This window comes from Danio rerio, chromosome 15 (assembly GCF_052040795.2).
Source record: "Danio rerio strain M-AB ecotype USA chromosome 15, GRCz13ab, whole genome shotgun sequence".
Lineage (NCBI taxonomy): Eukaryota > Metazoa > Chordata > Actinopteri > Cypriniformes > Danionidae > Danio > Danio rerio.
In genome coordinates this window covers 6002595-6026578 of record NC_141035.1, presented here as the reverse complement: position 1 = coordinate 6026578, position 23984 = coordinate 6002595, and the positions used below count along the sequence as shown (strand labels likewise).

General features: G+C 40.4%; 1 protein-coding gene across 3 annotated transcripts in view; it reads left to right on the top strand.

The window, feature by feature from the left end:
* Positions 1-23984, top strand: part of brwd1 (bromodomain and WD repeat domain containing 1) — a 1114631-nt gene that overhangs the window by 53092 nt on the left and 1037555 nt on the right. For 2 of the 3 annotated variants that reach the window (XR_015508882.1, XM_087283468.1), the window contains exons 36-42: positions 403-555; positions 637-806; positions 896-1038; positions 2526-2669; positions 3118-3453; positions 5735-5872; positions 8214-10781. The exons of the other annotated variant lie outside the window; for it this stretch is intronic. Coding sequence is in view for 1 of the 2 variants with exons in the window: in XM_087283468.1 (XP_087139594.1) it covers positions 403-555; positions 637-806; positions 896-1038; positions 2526-2669; positions 3118-3453; positions 5735-5872; positions 8214-9628 (2499 nt within the window). In the remaining variant the exon portion in view is untranslated. Of the gene's footprint in view, positions 1-402; positions 556-636; positions 807-895; positions 1039-2525; positions 2670-3117; positions 3454-5734; positions 5873-8213; positions 10782-23984 lie in introns of those variants that run through there. 3 annotated transcript variants of the gene reach the window in all.

Sequence of the window (23984 nt, the reverse complement as noted above, 5' to 3'; positions counted from 1 at the left end):
TGGTCTAAAAATATACATAAAGAATAGAAATTTGTAAACAATACAATTACATTAAGGATAGTAAAACTGAATTTTTCACCGTACTGAATGTTTTACAATTTACTTTCATTCAGCTGATTATTTCTTCCTTTTATTTTTAATAAAATTACAGCTTCTAAGTTCTGCTAGTTAAAACCAAAAGCCTCTTGCAGTACTGTTTCTGTATTTGGAAAGCAAATGACATTTGTCGTCTCCTCTTTTTGACTGATGCGAAAAGTGGTCCAATCCGTGACTAAAAAAACATAACGTGATCCGAACTGTGAGATTTATGATCCATTACACTACTAGTGACTTGTTTATCCTGCATTTTAATGTAGTTATATTAGGTAAATCTTTATAATAATGTGTCTGAAATGTCTCCAGGATTACACTAATATAATTGACACTCCTATGGACCTTGGAACTGTGCGCCAGACTCTTGAAGAAGACCGATATGAAAACCCAATAGACGTTTGTAAGGACATCAGGCTTATTTTTGCCAATGCTAAAGCCTATACGCCAAACAAACGGTCTAAGGTAATGCAAGCATATATTTAGTCTCTTTCTGCTTATTCTTCATGTTTGTTAAGTCTCATTGATATTGATGGTGTTTTACAGATTTACAGTATGACTTTGCGTCTGTCCGCATTTTTTGAGGAGAACATACGCAAAATAATTTCCGACTACAAGACTGCCATCAAAAGTAGCTTGAAGCTACGGCGCAGTCAGAGATGCAGGAAGAAGTCGCAACATCAGGAGTCTGTTTCTTTCAGCCAAGGATCCACACGGTAGGCCTGATCGCAGTGCCTTTTTACTTTTATTTTTCCCATGAGTTGTTGCATGCAGACGATGATAAACATCCTTCTCCTTACCTTAGTCAAAAGAGGGCTACTATAAAAACTCAGGAAAACACAGAACAGTCTACAGCCAAATCTACCTCAGCCAAAGTGTCTGGACCAGAGCGTCGCAGAGCCCACGAAGCCAAGGAAACCTTCAGACGGAGTAGCTCATCTTCTTCTGGTAAGACAGAATTATCATTTCAGTTTTAAATTCCCAGTCTGTTTTTTTTTTAATTGGTCTAGATCAGGGGTGCTCAAACTCGGTCCTGGAGGGCCAGTGTCCCGCAGATTTTAGCTTCAACTTCCCTTAACACACCTGCACGGATGTTTCTAGAAAGCCTAGGCTGTTTCTCAATATGCGTTCTTCAGCGGTCTTGCGTCCTCATGTTCTCGTGTAACGTCATCATCAGCTGCCAAAGTTCAGTTCCAATATTTAAGACCACAAGAACAGAGGATGCGTGAAACTTCCCGGATGTGATCTTGATATCGAGAACGCACTGATGCAGACTTGAGCACCGAACTCGCTCTAGAAGTCCCAGAAGTCATTGCGACTGGATGTGGGAAGCGCTGCATTTTATTTAGATTTATTATTAAAGTTCAGAGATTTAACTTATTTACCTCAGGAGTTTCCCTAAAAGTGAAAGTAAACATTACCATGGACATCTTAATAAACAAAAACTTAATAAACAAAAACAAAAACTTTGCGTACGCCAGGTTTCACGCTCATGTTTTTATTTACTAACGATGAAATGAATGTTCACAGAGATGAGTTGCGGCTGGAAGGGCATCCGCTGCGTAAAAACTTAATGGATAAGTTGGCGGTTCATTCCGCTGTGGCGACCCCGGATTAATGAAGGGACTAAGCCGACAAGAAAATGAATGAATGAATGAAATGAATGTGTGTGTGCTCTGGTCCATGCCAACTTCATGCCTGGCGTACTTGCATTTCTTGTGTTTGTCTGTGACTCCTAGAGGTAGTAGTGTTAAATTGCACACTACCCGTGCAATGGCAGCTGTATGAGACGGGTTTATCCGCATGTCTAGCAGGTATATAAGGTTTCCATAGCATACAGTTGACCAGCCAAGCATTAAAGCGCAATTTGCTGCGATCGCCGGTTTTCCCGATGTAATCGGAGCGATCTACTGCACGCACATTGCTATAAAGGCACTATCTGAAGATGAATTTGCATACGTGAATCAGAAACATTTCCATTCAATAAATGTGCAAATAAAATATGAAGCAGAGACTTATTAATGATTCCTACTTGTCTTCCTCGTGATGAAGAGTAGGCAAAATCTGCTATGTAGCGGTGGGAAAAAAAAAAGAATGAGTTCAGACGCTGGATTCGAACCGAGTTCATGCTCGAACATGTCAAAACATGCGTTTTAAAAGCTACACCACTCACGCTGTCAAAGAACATACAACATTTTACACCTATAGATCGGACCATTTCTTTTTTAATTTACTATCCACCAACAAAAGAAAAAAAATAGAGTGGGAGAGTTTAGCTGATGTGGTTAACACAGTTGAGTGAGCCCAATTCAGAGCACTCACACTTCTCAGACGAATCAGGAAACGTGCCTGGGTTCGGTTTGGATAGCATAGTGTGAGTGCACACTTTGGGATCTGTAATGTATGTCAAGTACTAATTTTTGCTTTAAACACAGGATCTGATCAGGACAGCAAACAGTCTTTGAGTCAGTCAGATGAGGATGATGAACATTCGTCTTCATCACGTGCCATGAGACGCGAGACTAGGGCCACAAGAAAAAAAGCTGCACAGAATAAAGGAGCGAAATCAAGAAGACCAGGTGAGGTCCTTCAACCTATCTATTTAATTATTTGTGTTGTTGTGCTGCTGAGTGACATTTCAAGCACTTTCAGATGTTTCCAACTTGTTGCAAATGTAGCCAGATGTTAATATATGTGATTGTGGACCACAAACCTACTTTAATGTTGCATGAGTATACTTTTAATAATAGCAAAAAATGCATTGTATGGGTCAAAATTATCCAAAAACTTTTTGTGAACCCTCAAATTCCAGACTTCTATTATCGGCCAATTATATTACTGTTGTGTATCCACCAAAAACTATCCTATTATAAGCCATACATTAATTGAAAGCGTATTTATTATTTTTTTCAGGTATAAACCTCAAGAAAATCAAACGCACTTATGACACTTATTGTTCTTCGTGGTCAACATACGTGGTCAGCATACAGTCTATGAAATTAATGTTGACTGTTCTATCTATTTTAGAGAGCCACGTCAAGATGAATGGGCGCAGCAGGTCACATGAGCGTCAGAAACCAAGAACATCTAGTGATTCTGACCACGAACCATCGCAAGGCTCAGACGAAGCTTCAGAGAATGAGTCTTCACCTTCTGTCAGCCGCCGACCGAGGACACGCAAGACTGCCATGGCTGCAGTCAATAAAATGAAACTCATTGATACCTTGGGAGATGAGGAAGGCACGGATGATGAAGGTGGTGGTGGCAGCACCCGACCCGCAACCCGTGCTAGCAAACGCTCCGCTGTCATTCAGAGCAGTTCTGATTCAGATGACGAGGAGGAGGCGGCGGCCTCACAAGAGGGTATAAACAGCTATGTGGCTAACTTTCAAAGTTGTGTATTAACAAAATTAGGGAAGGCTGGCACGAAACTGACGCTTTGACATTGTGTCAAGATCCCGAACCTCAGATGTTTCAAAATAGTGCTTAGAAATGTTTTGAAACACCCAGGTCACGTGACTGAAGCGATTCAAATCATCGGTCATTTTACAAGCGTTTCTAGACCTGGCAAATCTGTGTTTTAGAGTTCAAATCCCGGCAAATACTCAGAAATGGTGATTTGATGTCTTTTAATAATATAATTTTTTTTAATAACCAAAACAACACATTTATTCACAAAGATTTTATTTGGATGTCAGAACAATGTTAAAACACGTTACACGAACAGAGCATTTAAAAAAATGATCTTCTATAGCTCCATCACCCTGGAATCGAACCCATTATCGCTGCATGCTAGTCAGGAACACTAACCGCTCCACTAAATCACTTGATACCTCAGTTACACAACATGGGTTTTAATTCATCAATGTGTGCCACTGTTTCTTTGCTGAAGCTGTTCCAGAACAATGCATAAAAAAAATGACCACTAGTGGCCCGTTTCCACTGAGAGATACGGTACGATTCGCTACACTTTTATGGCCGTTTCCACTGTCAATGGGTACCTAAAAGCAAACCGTACCGTACCACTTTTTTGGCACCGTTTCGAAAAAGTACCTCGCACAAAAAAAAAGGGTACCAAAAGGCGGAGATGGACGCGTAGCTGAACGCTATTGGTTTACATGGATGCATCAGGAGAATGAAGACATAAGCACCGCCATTTTTTTTTTTTTGAAAACACAGCCGAGACATTACATCGTAATATTATACACATAATAACGAGCCATGGTCGACCTGAGCTCAAACAAAACTTGTCGTCGTCTTCATGAACAGCCACAAAGCAAAGAAGAACAAAATCTGCCATGTCCTGTTGTTGTTTTACGGGCCTGTCTAAAAGTGCGATTGGTTTCACTTTCTCTAGAAAGCTCACCGCATATATCTATGTTATATTTGAAATAACGAACTTCTTGCACTCATAATAATACTACTAATAATAATAATCTGATATCCGATCTGGCGAAGCAGTGGTGCAGTAGATAGTTCTGTCGCCTCACAGCAAGAAGGTCGCTGGTTTGAGCCTCGGCTCAGTTGGCGTTTCTATGTGGAGTTTACATGTTCTCCCTGCATTCGCGTGGGTTTCCTCCGGGTGCTCCGGTTTCGCCCACAGTCCAAAGACTTGCAGTACAGATGAATTGGGTAGGCTAAATTGTCCTTAGTGTATGAGTGTGTGTGGATGTTTCCCAGAGATGGGTTGCGGCTGGAAGGGCATCGGCTGCGTAAAAACTTGCTGGATAAGTTGGTGGTTCATTCCACTGTGGCGACCCCGGATTAATAAAGGGACTAAGCCGACAAGAAAATGAATGAATGAATGATATCCGATCCTTTCAGAAAGAGATAAATGCGAGAAGGAGAAGCTCAAAAAAACAGCAGCAAATGATGCTTTCTGTAACCTAAAATCATGAAAAAAACTGCCATGTTTAACTATTATCATCACCTTTTGGACTATTATGAACTCTAAATGATGGAATTACTTTCTAACAAGAGGCTACATGTGCTGCTGAAGAATACAGATACAGATAAGAGGTTTGCACTGACTAGACTACATTTCGTGTTGTTTTTGATCCCAACTAAGGACTAAATGTTTGCAGTGTGTAGCTTTTCTGTAATTGATAACACAGCAGAGACTGTAAGGGTCTGTATGTGTTTATATATGTGGCATTTGTTTATTATAAAAGTAGATGTTACAGTAGGCTATTTCGCATTGATCTGCAGTAATAATCAAATTATGTTCATAGAAAGGATAGTAATGAACATTTGTACACAAGTATTTGTGTATAAAGCATCTGTTTTGTGAGAAGTGCTTCTCAGATGATATGTGAACAACCAGTACAGCTTTACTGTAGATATTTCCTCAAAGAGAAGTGAAGTCGTCTGAAACTTTGTCGAACACCACGTCCACCAAAAGGGTACCCTTTTGACAGTGGAAACACAAGCCTGATAAAGGTGACCCGTACCGTACTGTACTTCTCAGTGGAAACCCGCCATAGGTGTCAATATTAAGAAGGGTTTCAAAGCCTCGACGCACATTTGCTTTAACCGTTTCAGTGTTTCACGAAGACTCGCTCTGCCCACCACTAACCAAAATGTCTTCCCAAACATTTAGCATAAAAGAAACTTACTGACCCTTCATTTATTGTTGTTCTTATAGAGTCGAATGAAAGTGGTTCTTCAGCCAGTGAAGGAGAGAAAAGTGCTGGCAGCGCAGACAGTGACTCCTCTTCCCACAGCAAAAAGAACAGCAGAACTGCTGGACGGAGACCATGTAGACGACCAGCAGAGAAAAAGGGTATGTTTGGTTATCACAGCTAGATTGGAATCAATTAGCTTATTTATCGACACTAGGGGTCACCAAACCTGTTCCCGGAGATCTACCTTTCTGCTTGTACATTATTAATCAGTGCATGCTATTCTAACGTAGCTCATTATCCTAATTATGGTGACTCACAATAGCTTGTTCAGGCTCAGATAAATAGGGCTTTATTTACTTGCAAAGGTTGCACCTTCTTTGTGATGTTAAAAACTTTCAGTTTTGTCCCCCTTCTAGTGAATTCCTCCTTTTCAATTCTTTATGGAAAAAATACTTCTCCTGCGGTTTTCTCATTAAATGCCATTGCATTCATTCTAATGGTCCAAGGGCTATACTCGCACGCTCAACACATCAAGGTGGAGCAGTGTGAAGTCATTTTGTAATGTAATGACTTTTTAAATTTAACTCCTTACATTTAACTGATTTATATCATTACTTAAAATAGTATATATAATAACTGTAGAAGCATCATTTTACCAGTGTTACTATGATGGCATGACAGCTAGCCAACTGTGTGCTCCACTTCTCTTGCACTTTAAACTGCGCAGAAACAAACTGCCCTTGCCCACTGTATGGATGCCATAGAGCAGGGCTTTCTGTGTACAGTGTGAAAGCCACTTTACACCTTGGGATTGAGACCAATTTGGTAGTCAAGACAAGGACTAGGATTGAGAACTGCGCCTCTAAACCAATACATCTGAGCAGACTCCTGAAAGTCTTCAAAATTAAGCCTAGTTCACACTACATTGCATTAATCACCAGCAGATCATTGTGGCATTCAGACTACATGACTTGATTTTCTCTCTTTAAATTGCCGTGGCATTTCACACTATGCAAAACTACATAAACAATCCACACAAAGTGGTCACACACTACATGACATGAGAACCACTGTCCCCCCTACATCTCATATCTGGCCCCCAATCCACAGTGGACAAAATGTTTAGGATGTGCAATATCTCTGAAAGCATTCAAGGGAGCTTTCGAAAGCCGCGTCAATAAGCTAATCTGTCAGCAGATTAATTGCTCATTTTTGCACTGTTCATCTGATAGACATGAGTTTTATATCCTCCTGTGTCTCTGTACATTGCTGACCATTCTGGCCAATCAGACATTTCTGTTGAGCACATGAACAATGGCCAGTTGTCCCATGACTTGTTCTCTCATTGGCTGTAACTCAGGGGGACTCGAGTCACATGACTTGACTCAAGTCAGACTTAATTTACGAAATTGAAACTTGCTTGACAAATATTCAAAAAGACTCCTTGCATTGGACTTCATTGTCATGAAACAAGACTTGACTTGGTATCGAGTTAAATGACTCAAAATAAATTGTTTTTGACTACGTTTAAGGCTGATTTATACTTCTGCGTCAAGCGCACACATATGCCAGTGCACAGCCTACGCGTGGACGCATAGCTGTGGCCGTCAGGCACGCTGACGGACACCTCTCAAAAAATGTAACTACACGTCACAACGACGCGTAGCACAAGCTCTGTGATTGGTCAGCTTGGTAGCGCTGACGAGTGTGGGCGGAGGTGAGAGCTGCGCAAGCCTGATGGTGCGAGTGTTTACAAATGTGGAGTCCCGTGAAGGAGCTCCGGATGGAGACTGTTGTTTTGTGTTTACCTTATGATTAAAGTTCTTACACGTCTGCCGATTCCAGCCTCAAAATGAATGAGTTTGAGCCGCTTGTACTGTTCAGAAAAAACAAAACAGCAGCGTAGACACTCGGCACAGAGGAACATAAACACCTCACTGCCAGTTAGCGTTTCTAAAGTGTTGTTGCAGAGCAACAGAAACCGCGTGCAGAAGTATAAATGGACGGCTATGTGCATTGCATGTGCCATGGGTCACGTACACTTGATGCAGAAGTATAAACCAGGCTTCAGGACCTAAAGGTTAAGACTCTAGACTTATGACTTGCACATGCATGACTTGCTCCAACCTCTGCTTGTAACTATATCTGACCCTACATATGGTTGAGTTGGCCGATGGGTCCAGAATATTTAGCATGTTAGGTATTAGATTTTTACCTGAGAAGTGTCGCCAGAGCATGCGCTAGCCTATTTGATGCATCATTCAGTAATTCACACATAAAGAGCGCCAATCTCTTGCTGAGTTGGCAAGCTTGTTAACTTGCAAATTTGGCTTAAATTGACCTAAAAATCTTGTAGTGTCAACTAGGCAGCACTTAAAATGCTGGAGAGTTTGATCAAGGTTGGAGCTGAACTATGTAGGGACTTCAGTCTAGGGCCTGTGTTTAAAACTCCTTTTGTTAAGTTCTTTTTTTTTTTAAACCACTTATTTATCTTTTTAGAAACTTCTCCGTTAACTAATGGACATGGCACCAAACGTCAGTGGGAGGAAAGTGATGACAATTCAGAAGATGGGGGTAGTCCGATTGAAAGTGAGAATTTGGAGTCTGACAACGACCTTGTTGTCAGGCGAAAGTCCACCAGGAGGACTGCAAAAGCTGCTGTCAGTAAAATAAAAAAAATTAATAATACTGATGCTGAAGAGGAGGAAAATTGCACCAGGGATAGACGTCAGAAGCATCGGTCAATAACGCAGGAGTCTGAAAATAGTTCAGATGAGGAAGTTGAGACGACCAAAACTCTCAAGCACCCCCATCAGAATGGAAGAAAGGTGGATGCGAAAGAACTGAAGAGGTGTAAAGCACCATCAGAACGCCAAGAACAATCTCCTGCCGCGAAACAGAAAACTACCCACAAGAAATCTTCAGCCACGGATGCATGCATGTCAACAACCCAGGATTCAGAAGAACTCAGTGATGATGTGGAAAAATCAGTCACTCACAGGAAAAGAATTGCATCAGAAGATGAAGAGAATCAAAGTGATGACGCAGATCAAAGAAGGGTTCCCAAAAACAGAAACCGGTCATCCAATGCTCGCAAACAGAAGCTCTGTGCGAGTTCGGATGAATCCAGTTCGGAAAGCGATGAAAAGGCAGACCGAGGACGAATAAAGAGTGAGGGCACTTCTTCAGACGAATGGCAAAAGAGTGACACATCAGAAGAAGACAAGAAGACACATCCACAGAGAAAGCCTTGCCCTACGGTTGCATCCAAAGGAGTCTCTTTGAGAACTCGTCCCAAGAAGAACTACATTATGGAGGACTCCGAAGAAGAATTTAGTCCTAAGATGGACGTGCAAGCAAAGAATGGAGTAAAAAATCAGCAGGCCAACTCCCGGACAAGAAAACCTTCAGGTGGCGGATTCAAAAGGAAACACGGTGGCTCCTCCGAGTCAGACGCAGACAGCAAAAGCAGTAGGAGCAGTGATGGTAATAAGCTTGCGGAAGCTCAAAGAAAAAGTGCAAAACGCTTCAAGCAATTAATGGGCTCGACGGACTCTGAGAGCGATTTTGAAACTAGGTGCAAATCAGAGAATGGTCGGGCGCAAAGGTCTCAGGGGAAGCTTCCTACAGTGTCCCGACAACGACGAAAGCAAAGTGAAAGCGACAAAGGGAGCAATGATAACGGAAGCAATTTTGAGAGCGAAGAATCTGAATCAGAAGCAAGCTCAGGTTCACGAAGCAGTCCAAAGAGAAGGCTGAGAGACCGTGACCGAGGAACCGCACGCTCGAGGAAACCTCGCAGGGTTGTTTCCGATGACGATAGTGACGTGTCGTTTGAGAAACCTCGTCGAGGCAGGCGCATCCAGACCAGAAACAAAGGCAAACGGACTGTGAATTACCAAGACAGTGAATGAAGGACAGTCGAGCCATGCAAAAGACACTAACTGAAGACCTTGAAGACACTTGATTGTCCCAACATTAAACAATGGTAGTAGCACTGGAGTCCTAGATATACTGTGAATCGGTTTCATTCAGGGATATTATTTATATTTTCTATGAAAAAAATAAGCATAACAAATGAACTATAAATAAGATGTATTTGATCTACTGGTTTGGCTGTTCAAACCAGCCCCACTCTGTGATTCGGCCAACAGGAAAGACTGCAAAGAGAAGCATTGTTTGCTTGGGTGCTATCTTAATATACCTCCTGTTTAATCGAGCATATTTGCTGGCTTGCACTAAAAGGCACACTGTAATGAGGTATTTTATACACTAGTTCTGCATTAGAAACTCAGGGGTCAACTACGTTTACCATGTTCTCAGAGTTGCATTTGTTTGTTTCAATCTTTAGTTCTAGGATTCTAGCGTCGTGTTTTTGACATGAGTATTTAGGTCCAAACACAGTTTGCGAAAAAGAACAAGTCGTCTTTGACTTTGACACAAACTCTGTATCGTCACTGTTAAATGAATTGTTGAGCCAAATTGTACAAACATTCTTCTTCCAGTCATCCTTTTGGTTCCTTTTCGATTGATTTTCGTTGACCATCTTTCCAGGTTTCTGAGAATCAGTTTTTGTAGCAAAGCGTTGTATATTTAAAAAAAAAATAATAATTCCTCTGTCAAGCATTACTTTTGTTTTGTATGCGTTTGAAATGATTTGCCATGCCATGAACTATGAATTGGTACCTATTTGCTAAGTACAGTAAATCAAGAGAGTACTTCCAGCAAAGTACTGTGATTTCTCATATTGGGAAGATGTTTTAGTGATCTGTTGCGTACTTTCAGTATTAATTACTTTTCAGACTTAACTTATGAACAGCAATTAACTTTTGTACACAGTCTTTGAATTGTGCATCGCAGTTGATGTAATGCAGTTGTCAGTTGGCATTTTGCTTAATGTTTTTTTTTTTTCATAAGAGCTTCTTTAATACAAGTTTGAATGAGGATGTTGAGCCTGTTGGCCGTTTAAGAGAGAGAGAGGGATAACTTCCATTAAATAAAGTACTGTTTCAGGTTGGAATGCGAATCTGTTTTTCACTTGTTTCAATAAATCTTTCATTGAGCAGATGCAGGACAAATTAAATGTCATTTTTTGTGCAAATTTTATTGATTGTGGTTGCGTTTCAAAAATTGCTGACCAGTCCATATGATTAGACATCGAAAGTGTAAGCGTCATGCACATAGATACTGTGCATGTACCGTATTAAAGTACTTTTCTACAGCCCCTCAACAACCCCCACCCCCCCAGTGGGTGAGTCCAACTTTAAGTGAGAGTGTTGAGTGGAGAAAGAGGGAAGGGTTTAGCATTAAAAGGGGAGTTTCAGTTTGAGCATGCACTGTTATTCACTGAGGCAAAACAAACACAGACCCAGGGGAAAAAGACAGTGACTGTTTAGATAGACCTCAGTAATCGAATTATTTATTAATTTTTAATTTGTCAACTATAACGGCACTTTCATTCAGGAACATTTCATGCATGCCCCCCCACAAACCCCATGACAAACTGGATGCAAGGAACTGCTGGATGAGTGTTGTTTTAATGGAATGTTTGATACAGCATGCCGTATGGGAGCAAAAAAAAAAAACCTCAGCATTTTTGGTAGGTCCATAGAATAGTATCAGAAAGCCATATGTGTATAGACTATCCTGTGGTTGCAAAATGCTGCGAAAATTCTACACGACGGTAATAGTTTGAATAAGATGTTTACATTCAGAGAGCAGCATTTACAGCGGATCTTTTTTTGCGTATTTTTTTTAAAAAGAAGACAAGTGGCAAATCTGGATTTCACCATTTTCAGATGCAAGAAGCATCTCGGGTAAAAAAAGTTTCTTACAAACATATTTTTGTTGCGTGTTAGCAGACCACTGTAATCCACAAGTGAGTCCAGCAGCGCTCTCATAGTGGGGAATTGAAAACAAATCCTTCATTGTGGCATGTTTATAAACGCAACATTGACAACCCATATCTCCAAACAATTCTTGTTCCACTTGTTTTGATTACGGTTGGCAATACAACATGGCGTCTCTCTGCCCTCTGAAAACTGTAACAGGTAAAAACGAAGCTTCGAAGCTAACATGTATCAGGGTTCAATGCTAAGGAGTTTTTCTAGAAAAAAATAACATGCTCAAAACTTCAAATCAGATAAGAGAAACCGAAAAGCAGTATTGTGTTTACAACTTCACAGAGAAGGTAGCATTTAAAGACTTAAAAGCACAAGTTAATAACAAACAGTCACAGGCAAATGATACTTTAGCGACAAGGCAGCACTGTCCCGATTGGGCCAGTAATGATCCTGGCTACTGTCCCAGGCATTTCTCACGCTGGCCCTGGGCCAGTCTTTATTGTTGAGCCCTGATGCATATTAATGAAGTTGCACCTCATACACAACAGAGCGCGCTGATTGATTCGAACCAAGTCTTTCTCTTGAATTAATGATGAAAACTCAAAGATGTTTTCATTGTACCCGCCAGTACATACATCCAGTCTACACGCTGGAATTTACACAAGGATCTAATCGCCGTGAGGCAGCTTCAACTTTCTTTTCAAACCTGGAAGAGCGAATTTGATCGAAATAATGCAAAAACAACCAAATTTCACTTTTATTGTGAAATATATGTGTCCTAATAGTGTTTTTAGCAGTGTGGGACACATTTATGACTGTCAACATCTCAAAAAATGTGTTTTGGTGTTTTGTGACCCTTTAAGGAATAATTCACCCAAAAATAAAAATTTACTTGCCGTCAAGTGGTTCCAAGCCTTTGAATAACCATTCACTTTTGTAGTGTTTTGTTTTCTACTATAGAAGTCAATGGTTAAGGCTATGTATACTTCAAAGTGTTTTATTCGTGGTAAGAGACAAAAAAGAAGTTTGAACCCTAAATCCCTTTTTCTGTCTGACCCCCATGAATAAGAAACAAATCAGGAGAGAGGGAATCTCATTTCAGTGAAGACAGAGTTCCAGAACACACCCAGCTATAATCGCTGTGGACCAATGGTAGACCAATGGACCAAACGTGTTTAGGATGCAAAATGATCTCCCCCAAAATTTGCTTTAGTGTGAGCTGTTTGGAACTGCTAAAACAACTAAAAAAAAAAACGAAATTTCAGCTGGAATTTGTTGGAATTTTTTTGGTTTAGTTTGAAGTATACCAGGAGCTTTACCAGGTTTCAGCTTTCTTCAAAATATGTTCAACATGATACAATTTCCATCATAAGTTGGGTTCACTCAATGGATGTGCTCAGTAACAAAGCTGTGACTATTAAACAATGCTCAATGCTAAGTGGCCCAAAGTGTACCAAGAAAATACCTGACACAATTCCACCACCTCCAGTATGAACTGTTGATACATGACAGGACAAAAAACTGCGTTTGTGTTGTTTACACCAAATTCTACTCCCCTTATCCAAACTGAGACATCCCTTTTCCATTTATTCCAGTGTGCAGTTTTGTTGAGCTCATGTAAATTGTAGGTTCAGTTTCCAGTTCTTAGTTAACAGAAGGGTGACTCTCCATTCACATGGGGCGTCAGGGTCAACCCTTACCATTCACTTTGAATGGGTGACGTCAGGCGTTGCCGAACTGCATTGTGGATCCGTCGGCGCCGCTTCAGTGGCGTTGCTCGCTACAGAAGTTAGGACTAGCTTAACTAGTGCTGACAGAAGTGTCAGCCAATCAGATCGCTGTATGTAAATACACCAGCTAGACAGTGGCCTATTGCTGACTGAATTTCATTGGCTGACGCTGCTATGACGATCGCGTTAGCCCCAACTTCAGACACGCCTTCAGTCAAGCGTTATTGCTGAAGCCCAGTGTGACTAGGGCGTGACTGGTGTCACAACACAATCTCACAGCAAATTGTAACTTTTTGATTCAGTGGATTGAATTCGTACGATCTAATTTATACAATTTAGTACGATTTGCTCATCATCCAATGACAGGTGGGGGTTAGGGGTGGGTGCCATGCATCCTTTTTAAAATCGTACATTTTCATACGACTGAACTTTAGAATTAGCCACTAAACAGACAAAATGTAAAATACTTACACTTTCTCGTAAGATCAGGCTGGGTGTGCTCTTCTTGTGTTGCTGTAGCTCAGGGATCACCAAACTTGTTCTTGGAGGCCCGGTGTCCTGCAGATTTTAGCTCCAACCCAAATCAAACACACCTGAACAAGCTAATCAAGGTCTTATGCTGCAGTCACACTAGAGTTTGAGCTTGCGAAATTCTGTCTTACGGTGCTGCGAGAAGGGGCGGGATTAAACAAAATGATTAGACATTTAAAGCGAGCGATTGGTCCATATTTTAAATTTCCGTCCAGAGAGGTCATGTTTTAATCCTGATTGGTCTCACACAGGCAACTGATGCGATTTCGCAGGTCAGAGTTCACCAAGCTTGAACTTTCCAACGCAGCGAACTGCCAAACTTGCCACATGACCTTGCGTTTCTGGTCTGATGCATTTGCATGCGTAAGAATGGAAGTCTATGGGGAGAAAAGTCCAGTGCGACCGCAGCTGTTTACTTGAAACACCCAGGCAGGTATGTTGAGGCAAGTTGGAGCTAAACCCTGCAGGGCACCGGACCTTCAGGAACGAGATTGGTGGCCCCTGCTGTAGCTTATCTGCTTCAAGGTTTAGTGTGTTGAGTGTTCAGAGATGCTCCTCTGCAGACTGTAAAATAAGTGGTACTGTTGTTTTTTACCAATCTGAGATATCTCCTGGTAAGACATTTTCACTCACAAAATATTTCCGATTTGTAGAATTTTTATAAACCGCTAGCGGTCCTTTTTTGAATTCAGTAGTATTTTTCATACTGACAGACTGATCAGAAGATCATTCCATATAAAGGTTTATATTCACTATCTAGAATAAAAAAGGGTCTAAAATGTTAGATTTAAAAAAACCGGTAACAAATATTAAATGTTTCTTTCAACACTGAGTGATCCAGTAAATTTAAATAGCACTTCATAATGAAGCTGCATGGAATTATTAAAGCATTGCACAAGAGTGCTCACTGTTGCAGACAGCAAACTGAACTTTAGCCTACATGATCTAAAGTATATGGGTACAGTCAGCTCTGTCCTTATCTCTGGCTTTTGCTCCTGTATGCGCTTTATATCAGCACTGATGAACACATTTGTAATGAATAATATTATGCATGTAGTTGAAAGTGCCGATTTGTTTCATCTGGATGGATCAGCTGAATTTGCTTTGATATTTTGAAATGTATCAGTAAAAGGTATAAAAACCTCACTGGATTGCCATTTTTTGGAAACCACTTTTTTAAGTACTTCGATTTCTGGGTACTCTACTGTAACACGTCATCATTATTGTTATATCATGAAGATCATCATAAATACCACTGAACAATTCCTGCTGATTTTAATAATACTAAAAGCTTGCATAAGAATAAAGATGAGGAACAAACTGAGGTATAATCCATATGGGAAGTTTTAATGGTTGCAGTTCTTAAATCAGGCACTCAGTCAAAAATTAGAGGAAGCAGTGCAAACGGAGGACAAACTCGAGGTGTAATCAAACACACTGCAGTGGGAAAATCAGGCAGAAGGTCAAAACACAAGAATCCTAAAAGGAAACAACTCCTAAAGGATTTTCCAAACACAATGTAGTCGGGCAAATGTTCACGCACAACAAAATACAAACAATAGAAGAACTTTTCCCAAAGCAGGTGAACTGGCAATATCGTGCAGTGCTTAGTAGGGTTGGGCATCTAAGCTATAATGCCGATCCGATACGCATCTCGATACAAAGAATACGATCCGATATATTAGCGATACATTTGTGACATATTGCGATGCAACATGTTACGATTCACACCCATATCACGATACAATGCGATATTTCAGCACTAACTAATTAGATCAAGTGTATGAGATGATGTAAGAAAGGATGCCGGCTATTGAATGAGTTTGATTATTTATTAACCAAGCAAAACCAAGACTTTTTTTTACAAACTGGCTTTTCTCTCAGAGCCAGCGTGTCAGTTTACAGTAGAGGGCCATTTTAGAACATATAGCACATATTATTTAAGGATTTTCAAGATAAACAGAATGTAAAAGTGCAATATATATTAAAAATATATATATATTTGCACTCTTTCAACATAAAGGTTTACCATTGCACAACAAGAATTGTGATTTTAACTTTTCAACAAGTTTTACAAAGATATATTGTGCCACTGAATATTCAAAACTTAAGGTCGTGAACTAGCAGTGTTATGCTGCTTTGAAACATCACTTGCACTGTAAACAACAGGCTAATAAAAATATAAATAAATAAAAATTAACAGGAGGAGGTGTTTAAAACCTTCATTCTTCGTGACACTAGGCTGAATATCTTTGCAGATGAACAATGCAATAGCATCCGTTATTGGCATAGAGCGCACAAAACTGTTGCGCACGGAAAAAAAAACTTGCAATGCTTTTCTCACCACTTTTGGAGCTGGTAGCTACAGTTGAAGCAGTGCAGGAAGCTGGGGATGCAGGAACACTGGAAGATGCTTCGACAACAACACAGAGGCGCCGCTTCAAGTGAGATATCAGATTAGTCGTACTGCCCGTGTATTTTACAGATGCACGGCACATTTTGCAAATCGCATCTGTCTTGACAAGTCGTCCATCTTTTTTGCACAATCCATAATGTTGCCATACTTTAGATCTAAAACTCAGTGGGGAATAAAATGTTTGTTTTGCTTCTCGCGCTTTCTGAGGGCGCACCACTAGCTTCATCCGCACACCTGATACACTGAGTTGTAGTGTAAGTGTACACATCCGCAAGTCCATTGCTAAGGCTTACTTTATGTAGGTCGATTAAATTATGCGCCAAAAACAGGTTGACAACACTTGTTAATAAATAAAAAATACATTCTATATTAAAAATATAAGTTGTATCTTGGAAAAACCGATGCATCTCGCAAAAACCGATGCATCTCGATTTGCTTCCAAAATTTCATTCATCCTCTGCTGCTCCACCGATGCACTCGCATCATGCACACGCATGACCGCGTATCGATACATATCGGTTAATCTTCCCATGCCTAGTGCTTAGTTGTTGTTTAATGGTTACAAAAATGGAAGTCATTGTAAAGAGAGCAGAGGAGGGCACCCAGAATCCACACCCTTATGAGAGCCTCCTAGCAATCAACGTGGACACCCACATGGTCATGGTTCAAGATCAGGGGTGGCCAACCCTGTTCCTTGAGAGCCACCTTCCTGCAGATTTTAATTGCTACCCATATTGAACACACCTGAACCAATTAATTAGGATCTAAACACCGCATGATAATTACAGGCAGGTAAATAATAAGGCCTGTTCTAGATGATCAGGCTCAATGAAAGTCCAGGGCTTAGTTTTTTTTGTACATGCATTCCTCAGTTAACTGGATTTGGTTGTTGATGATTTGACACAATTCAGGATCGTTTCATTCTTTAAAGGGTCATGAAACCCCCCTCTTTCAGGTCAAGTCTACCTCAGAAATGTTTCCAAAAATGCAGAGGGAGGAGTGGGTGTGGCCCGGCAGTGCAGGGGAAAAGAGTGGAGCGAGCCACTGTTTTCAGTTGGTTCACAAAACCCTGAGGAGACCCATGATTTTATAGTTTACAAAGTTAAAATGCAAAGAAATAAACAGTAATTTAATGTCCTGCTACATATGTTATTCTAATTCATTACCAAAATTTGTTATATCATTATAAAGATAATCGTGTTTATGTAACTAACGAGGAGGTCTTCTCTCCTCCTGAATGCCCGAGTCTGAGTGCAAACACAGTGGATAGCAGTGCAGCAAGGTCTCTTGCCCTGTCTATAACAACTATTAACTATGGAAGATTGGGGGGGGGGGGGGGGTACCAAAAAGCTGAGGAGCGTGGGGGGGTTAGAATTCCGGGAGTTTTCCGGGTGACAGAATAATATGGGAGACGGTCTGAAATACGGGAGTCTCCCGGGAAAAACAGGAGTGTTGGCAGGTATGCATGCAAACTCCACACAGAAATGCCAACTGAACCAGCCGGGCTCGAACCAGCGTTGTTCTTGCTGTAAGGCGATTGTGCTACCCACTGCGTGACAGTGCTGCCCATTCTAATGTAGTGGGTCAAATATTTGTTGGCAGATCAGAGTTGGCTGTTTTTGGTACACTAACGGTATTTCACTTGGATACAAGAAAGTTTAAAGCTCAGAATCCTCTGCCGGGTTGATGGTAGGCAAAGTATGATACAGCATGAGGCGGACGCCAAAGTTGAATCAAGTTTTTAAAAACACACTTCATAGACAAAACATGTATTCAGGCACAGGGTCAAAACTCAAAAAACAGAGGAAGCTGTGCAAACGGTAGACAAAGGGGTAATTAAAGAAGCAGCAAAGATCAGGCAGAAAGGTCAAACAAAAATAAGCGATCCGAACAGAGAAGTGCAAATGGATATTCCAAACTCCGAGTCGATGTAGTCAGGTGAAAGTTCATTCATAATACAATACAGACAATAGAACAGAAACGCTTAGTCAGGCTGGTGAACTGCCAACACATGTATTGACCGCTTGCTCAAATAGTGACCACACACAAAGCAACCGCTAGCTGCTTTCACACAGAAACTCAGACAAATACTCTGCAAGGATTTGTCCTAATTTTTGTGTTTAATTTTGGATTATTATTAACACTGACAGTGATATACCAAAATCTGTCTCAGTGTTCACACACATCCTGGTCAAATAGCTGCACAATAAATACAACACACATTAAAGCATCGGATCTGGCTTTTGTTCACAGACTAAGGGCTCTATTTTAATGATCTAGGTGCAAAGTCTAAAGCGCATGGCGCAAAAGCATTAAGGGCATGTCCGAATCCACTTTTGCTATTTTAAGGATTGCGACGCATGGTCTAACAGGGTTGAGCCTATTCTTTTAATGAGTTATAGGTGTGTTTTGAGCATAACGTGCATTAATACTTGTGAAAGTCGTATATTTATATTTACAAACTGGTAACAGTCAGGTAAGTTTGACTTAAACCATTGTAAAGCCTGTGCTTGGACACCTGTAGAATTTAAGCGATCTATGGGGATATTATGATCGATAGTGTCGAATGCAGCACTGAGGTCAAGTAAAACTAGTAACGAGATGCAGCCTCTTTCAGCAGCTAAGAGTAAATCACTGGTTATTTTCTGTACTGTTACGAGGCCTGAAACTGCGAGTATGATTGTTATACCATGGTGTAGTTTAACCTAAAGGGACTCAAGGGCTGAAGGCAGTTACCGTGATAAACAATATGAACAGAATCCAACCCAAGCTCATTCTGAAAACGTAGTCCCGGCAGGTACGTACGGCTGCGTTTATTTTTTTCAAGCGAACACTAAGGGGCGGTGTGATGCTGTTCCCTATGTCGCTTACCGGCCGGCCTCTTACCTCCTTGTGGAGGGCTTCCCCGCTGCAACCCGTTTGTCCACTCAGCTCACCGTGTACGTTGGCAGGCTCGAGATGCAGAGAGGAGTTGACCATGGCGATCGGTTTCGAGTCCAGGGAAGAGCGGTTCCAGCAATCAGGTAAGACAAAAACAGAATCCCAAAAATTAAGTGAACGAGTTTCGTAACTGGGTGAGAACGTGGTGAAATCTGAAAACGCGGTAGAAAAAAAAAATCAGGGCTTTTATTTTTTTGGACGGCTTTTGTAAACTGTTGCTCGGGTTTAGGGAAGCGAGCGGGCGGGCGGGCGGGTCGATCGGTAAAATTGGTTGGGTTCAGGGAAGTAGGAGGGCGGGTCGGCCGATTGGTCATCCGGTCAGTCAGAAAGCGGCCTCTGGTGGGTTCACGCAAGAACAGCGCGGGCGCGAACCACACTCGCGAGAGGCGTCTGAGATGCGAAAAAGCGCACAACAGCGGCCTCTCGCGGATTCGCAAAAACAAAAACTGCAGCTGTATGTACCCACCGGGACGTATTCCGCGGTCTCCAGAAACGTCCGCGGGACTACATTTCCACAATGAGCCCGGGTTGACAGAATAAATTTTGAGCGCCATTGTTGAAATATCATTGGAACACAATGCTGAACACATAACCACATCTAATCCCCATATATTTAAATTACGGCATGTTGTATTTGATGCTTCTGCATTTATGTTGCTGGGAAATATGCGATAAATGAAGTGACACCAGACCTAAGTTTGTCGTGGCTCTCGAACCAAAGCAGAGCAGTTCATAGGTTGCATTTACATGACAAGAATGTATCCAAAATGTAAAAGTTTTCCTTTGCATTTAAAGAAGTTTCATGTTTAAGGCTGAATCCTGCGTCGAGTGATCGACATTACCCACGGCGCATGCCTTGCTTGCATAAATGGACGCCAATTGTGCATTTATACTTCTGCATTCTGTTTGTGAAGCTCTGCAATAACACTTCTGTTAACGTTACCTAGAGGAGTGTCTTCGCAGGTGTTTTTTAATGAAACCATACTGTACAAGTAGCTTAAACTCACTCATTTAGAGGTGGGAAACGGTAGACGTGCAACAACGTTAATCAAAAGGTTAACACAAAACAAAAGTTTTCCTTCCATGGGACGCCACACTTGTTAAACACTTGTTCTAATGGGCTCACGGGTCTCGGCCCCACCCACACTCAAAAATGATATTAAGCTGACCAATCACAGAGCTTACAATAAGCACGGTCGCAATGGGTAGTTACATGTTTTGAGCCATGGCAAAGAGTATGCAAAGGCTGCACCAGACCATCTGTGTGCACTTGACGCAGAAGTATAAATCAGTTTTTACATGAAAATGTTAGCAGGGCTATGCCCGGTCAGTACCTGGATGGGAGACCACATGGGAAAGCTAGGTTCTTATTATTGTGATTGCAATTATTGATTAAATATAAGACAATTTAGGCAGTAATTGTGGATCTGATCTGAGGAGATCTGGTCAAATTTTGGACTTAATTCTTGGTTTTGTCTTGCCTACAGCGTGACATTTAACACAAGTATTGTCTAAAGGTCATATTTGATCATAACCGCTTTTTTGACAACCACACATTTATTGTCTGTCCCATGATAAGGTGCATGGTCAAATTTTTAATAAAGGATGTACAACAAAAACATCAGATCCCACACTGTACAAAACAGTTTCCATATTTTGTGATTCACAAGTGCTTTCTCTTTATTTATGGTTGTGAATTGCATTATGGGATGTTGATCTCTGCTCTGTCGACTTTTGATGTTGAAAAATCAACTCTTAAAAAAAAGACTATTATTGACATTGTAGTAGTTTCAAATAATATAATGTATAAAAAATAATCAATATCTCACTTTAAAGTATCAAAAATGTTAATAAAAGTCTCTTAATTTACTTTTCAAGTTTAAAATTTGTTGGGAGAAAGATTAAGATTCAATGATGCAATTCAAAAGCATAAATACGTGAGGGAAAAACCATAAATCATAAAATACAAACTAATTTTTACAGTGCATTTAAAAAAAAAGGTAAATGTCATTACACTAATATATTACATTGTAGTAAAAATATTATAGCGGTTTGTGGTAGACCATGGTGAAATCTGTGAAGTGGTTGCGTTATGTTGTGATGACTGATTTAATGATAAAAGATGGCGCTTTACACACCTTTGTGTGCTAAGCTGATAATGAGTGTGATTTGTCTCAAGGTCACTGAGATCAAATCCAGTATAAAGACTTTTATCAATTCGGGAACTTATCATCATGTGCCTTATACTTTCACCGGTATTACTGTGGCACTGACAAATCCATAAATGCAAGTGGTGCAGTGTTATATTACTGATAAAGGGATAGTTCAACCAAAATGACAATGTTCTCTTTATTTACTCACCCTCAAGTTCTTCTAATAATTAAGTTTCTTTCTTCTGTTGAACACTTTATTTTGAAGAATGTTAGAAACCTGTAAGCATCAATAGGAAAAATAAATACCAAGCCAATCCCACTTAGCAACATTTCTTTGGCCCAGCTCTGGCCCACACAGTCAGCTTTTGCTTGGCCCACGTGCCGCAGTGAATTACGTTACATGACTGGACCAAGTCTGGCCAAACATGGACCATATCTGGGCCTAGTCTCAGCCAAGTTAATAACCCATAACTCGGCCTGAACTGGGCCAGCTAATATGGACCATGTTTGGCCATTGTCATTATTTGGTGTATCATGACTGCAATGAAATTGATAAACCCATGAAGCATTGCGCTTTAGGCGCAATAATATTAGTAATGGTTTTTAATGGTTAATAATAATAATAATATAATTAGTAAATAATAATTTGGTTAATGAATTATATGTAATGTAGGTTAAATTTGCAACATACAGGAAACAATAGATTAATAAATCTTGATTGTTTCCTGGATTAAAATGAAGGCATTAGAAGATGCAAACAGAAAGATGGAAATGACTTTGTGCATCAAAATATTTCTTTACTCAAAAAACAATTTAAATATATTTTAAATGTGGGTCATAATAGGCAAAACTTACATGGCCCACATATTAATTTTTAACATCTGGGCCAAATACTGCATTTGCCATTTGGCCCATGTCTGGCGTGCCGCCTTAAAGACGGTGCCACCTCTGTCAAACCTCTGTTTAATGCAGTGGTGGAAAGAGTACTGACAAATCATACCTAAGTTAATGTACCATTACTTGCCTAAAAGTGTACAGCAAGTAGAGCAAAATTATCTGTTGTAGATATTACTTAAAGTATGAGTAAAAAGAGGCGAGGCAGTGGCGCAGTAGGTAGTGCTGTCGCCTCACAGCAAGAAGGTCGCTGGTTCGAACCACGGCTCAGTTGGTGTTTCTGTGTGGAGTTTGCATGTTCTCCCTGCCTTCGCGTGGGTTTCCTCCGGGTGCTCCGGTTTCCCCCACAGTCCAAAGGCATGCGGTACAGGTGAATTGGGTAGGCTAAATTGTCCGTAGTGGATGAGTGTGTGTGTGGATGTTCCCAGAGATGGGTTGTGGCTGGAAAGGCATCCGCTGCGCCAAAACTTGCTGGATAAGTTGGCGGTTCATTCCACTGTGGCAACCCCAGATTAATAAAGGGACTAAGCCGACAAGAAAATGAATGAATGAATCAATGAGTAAAAAGAGACCTTTCAAAAGGGTAGTGAGTATTACGCTGTACAAAACTGATGTGTTTACATGTCATTTGTCTATGTGTAAACGTAACATTCTGTAGTGCATTCAGTTACTGCCCAGCAGGCACACAACATAAAAAAACATTAATATTAGGTTACATTTAGGTTTTGATGTCAGATGAACAAAATTCGATGTGTGGCCAGCGTCTAAGGACAACATTATTTTGATGTTCAATAACGACATCAAAGGACGTTGATATTTGGTTGATTTTAGGTTGTGTTGGAAAGTGAGCAAAATCCACCATCAAGCCAACATCTAAAAATACTGAAACTGGCATCCAAAATCCAACATCAACGTCAAGCTGTAACATCATTAGACGTTGATATTTGGTTGATTTTAGGTTTGGACATTGATGTCGGCCTGACGGTTCTGACGTCAACCTGATTTTTATTTCCAAACAAACTGCAATGTCTCCATGACGTTGAGGTACAACGTCAATCTGATATAATGTTGACGTCTTGTGCCTGATGGGTGTTAAAGACCAATTAAATCATCATACAGTAAACATCTGTCATCTTCTCATCAGTAGGACATCCATCTAAACAGTCACTGGGTCAATGCGTGTCGATTTTGAAAATCCTCTCAGACACTTTTAATGCCTCCAAACAGTTTGCTGCAATTATAAATCACCCATGTCTTGAGGTAGTTCATTATGAGGCGATTTACCTTATATATGCGATTTGATTGGACAAAAATCACAGGACTGATTTTTCTAATCCTCATAGACAAGAAAAAAATCAAGTAGTGACTGCAGGTTGAAGGAAAGTAGTGGAGTAAAAGAACAGATACAGCACTAAACATGTACTCAAGGGAAAGTAAAAGTACAGATTTTTAAAACTACTCAGTAAATTACAATTCCTGAGAAAAAACTACTTAATTACAGTAATTTGAGTATTTGTAATGTGTTACTTTACACCACTGGTTTAATGTAAATGTCACTAATGATCAGTCCAAACACTGAAGGGCAGATCCATCTTATGTGTCCTGCATTTATCTTAGTACTATCAACCTTTAATCACACATTTACAAAGCATTTCATTCTTTACTCAAACATTGGAAATGCTAATCAATTTTCTTTAGATTTAAATAAAATCATGAGCATTTTAAGTGAAAATCTGCACAAGTTCATACACTCAGAAATAATA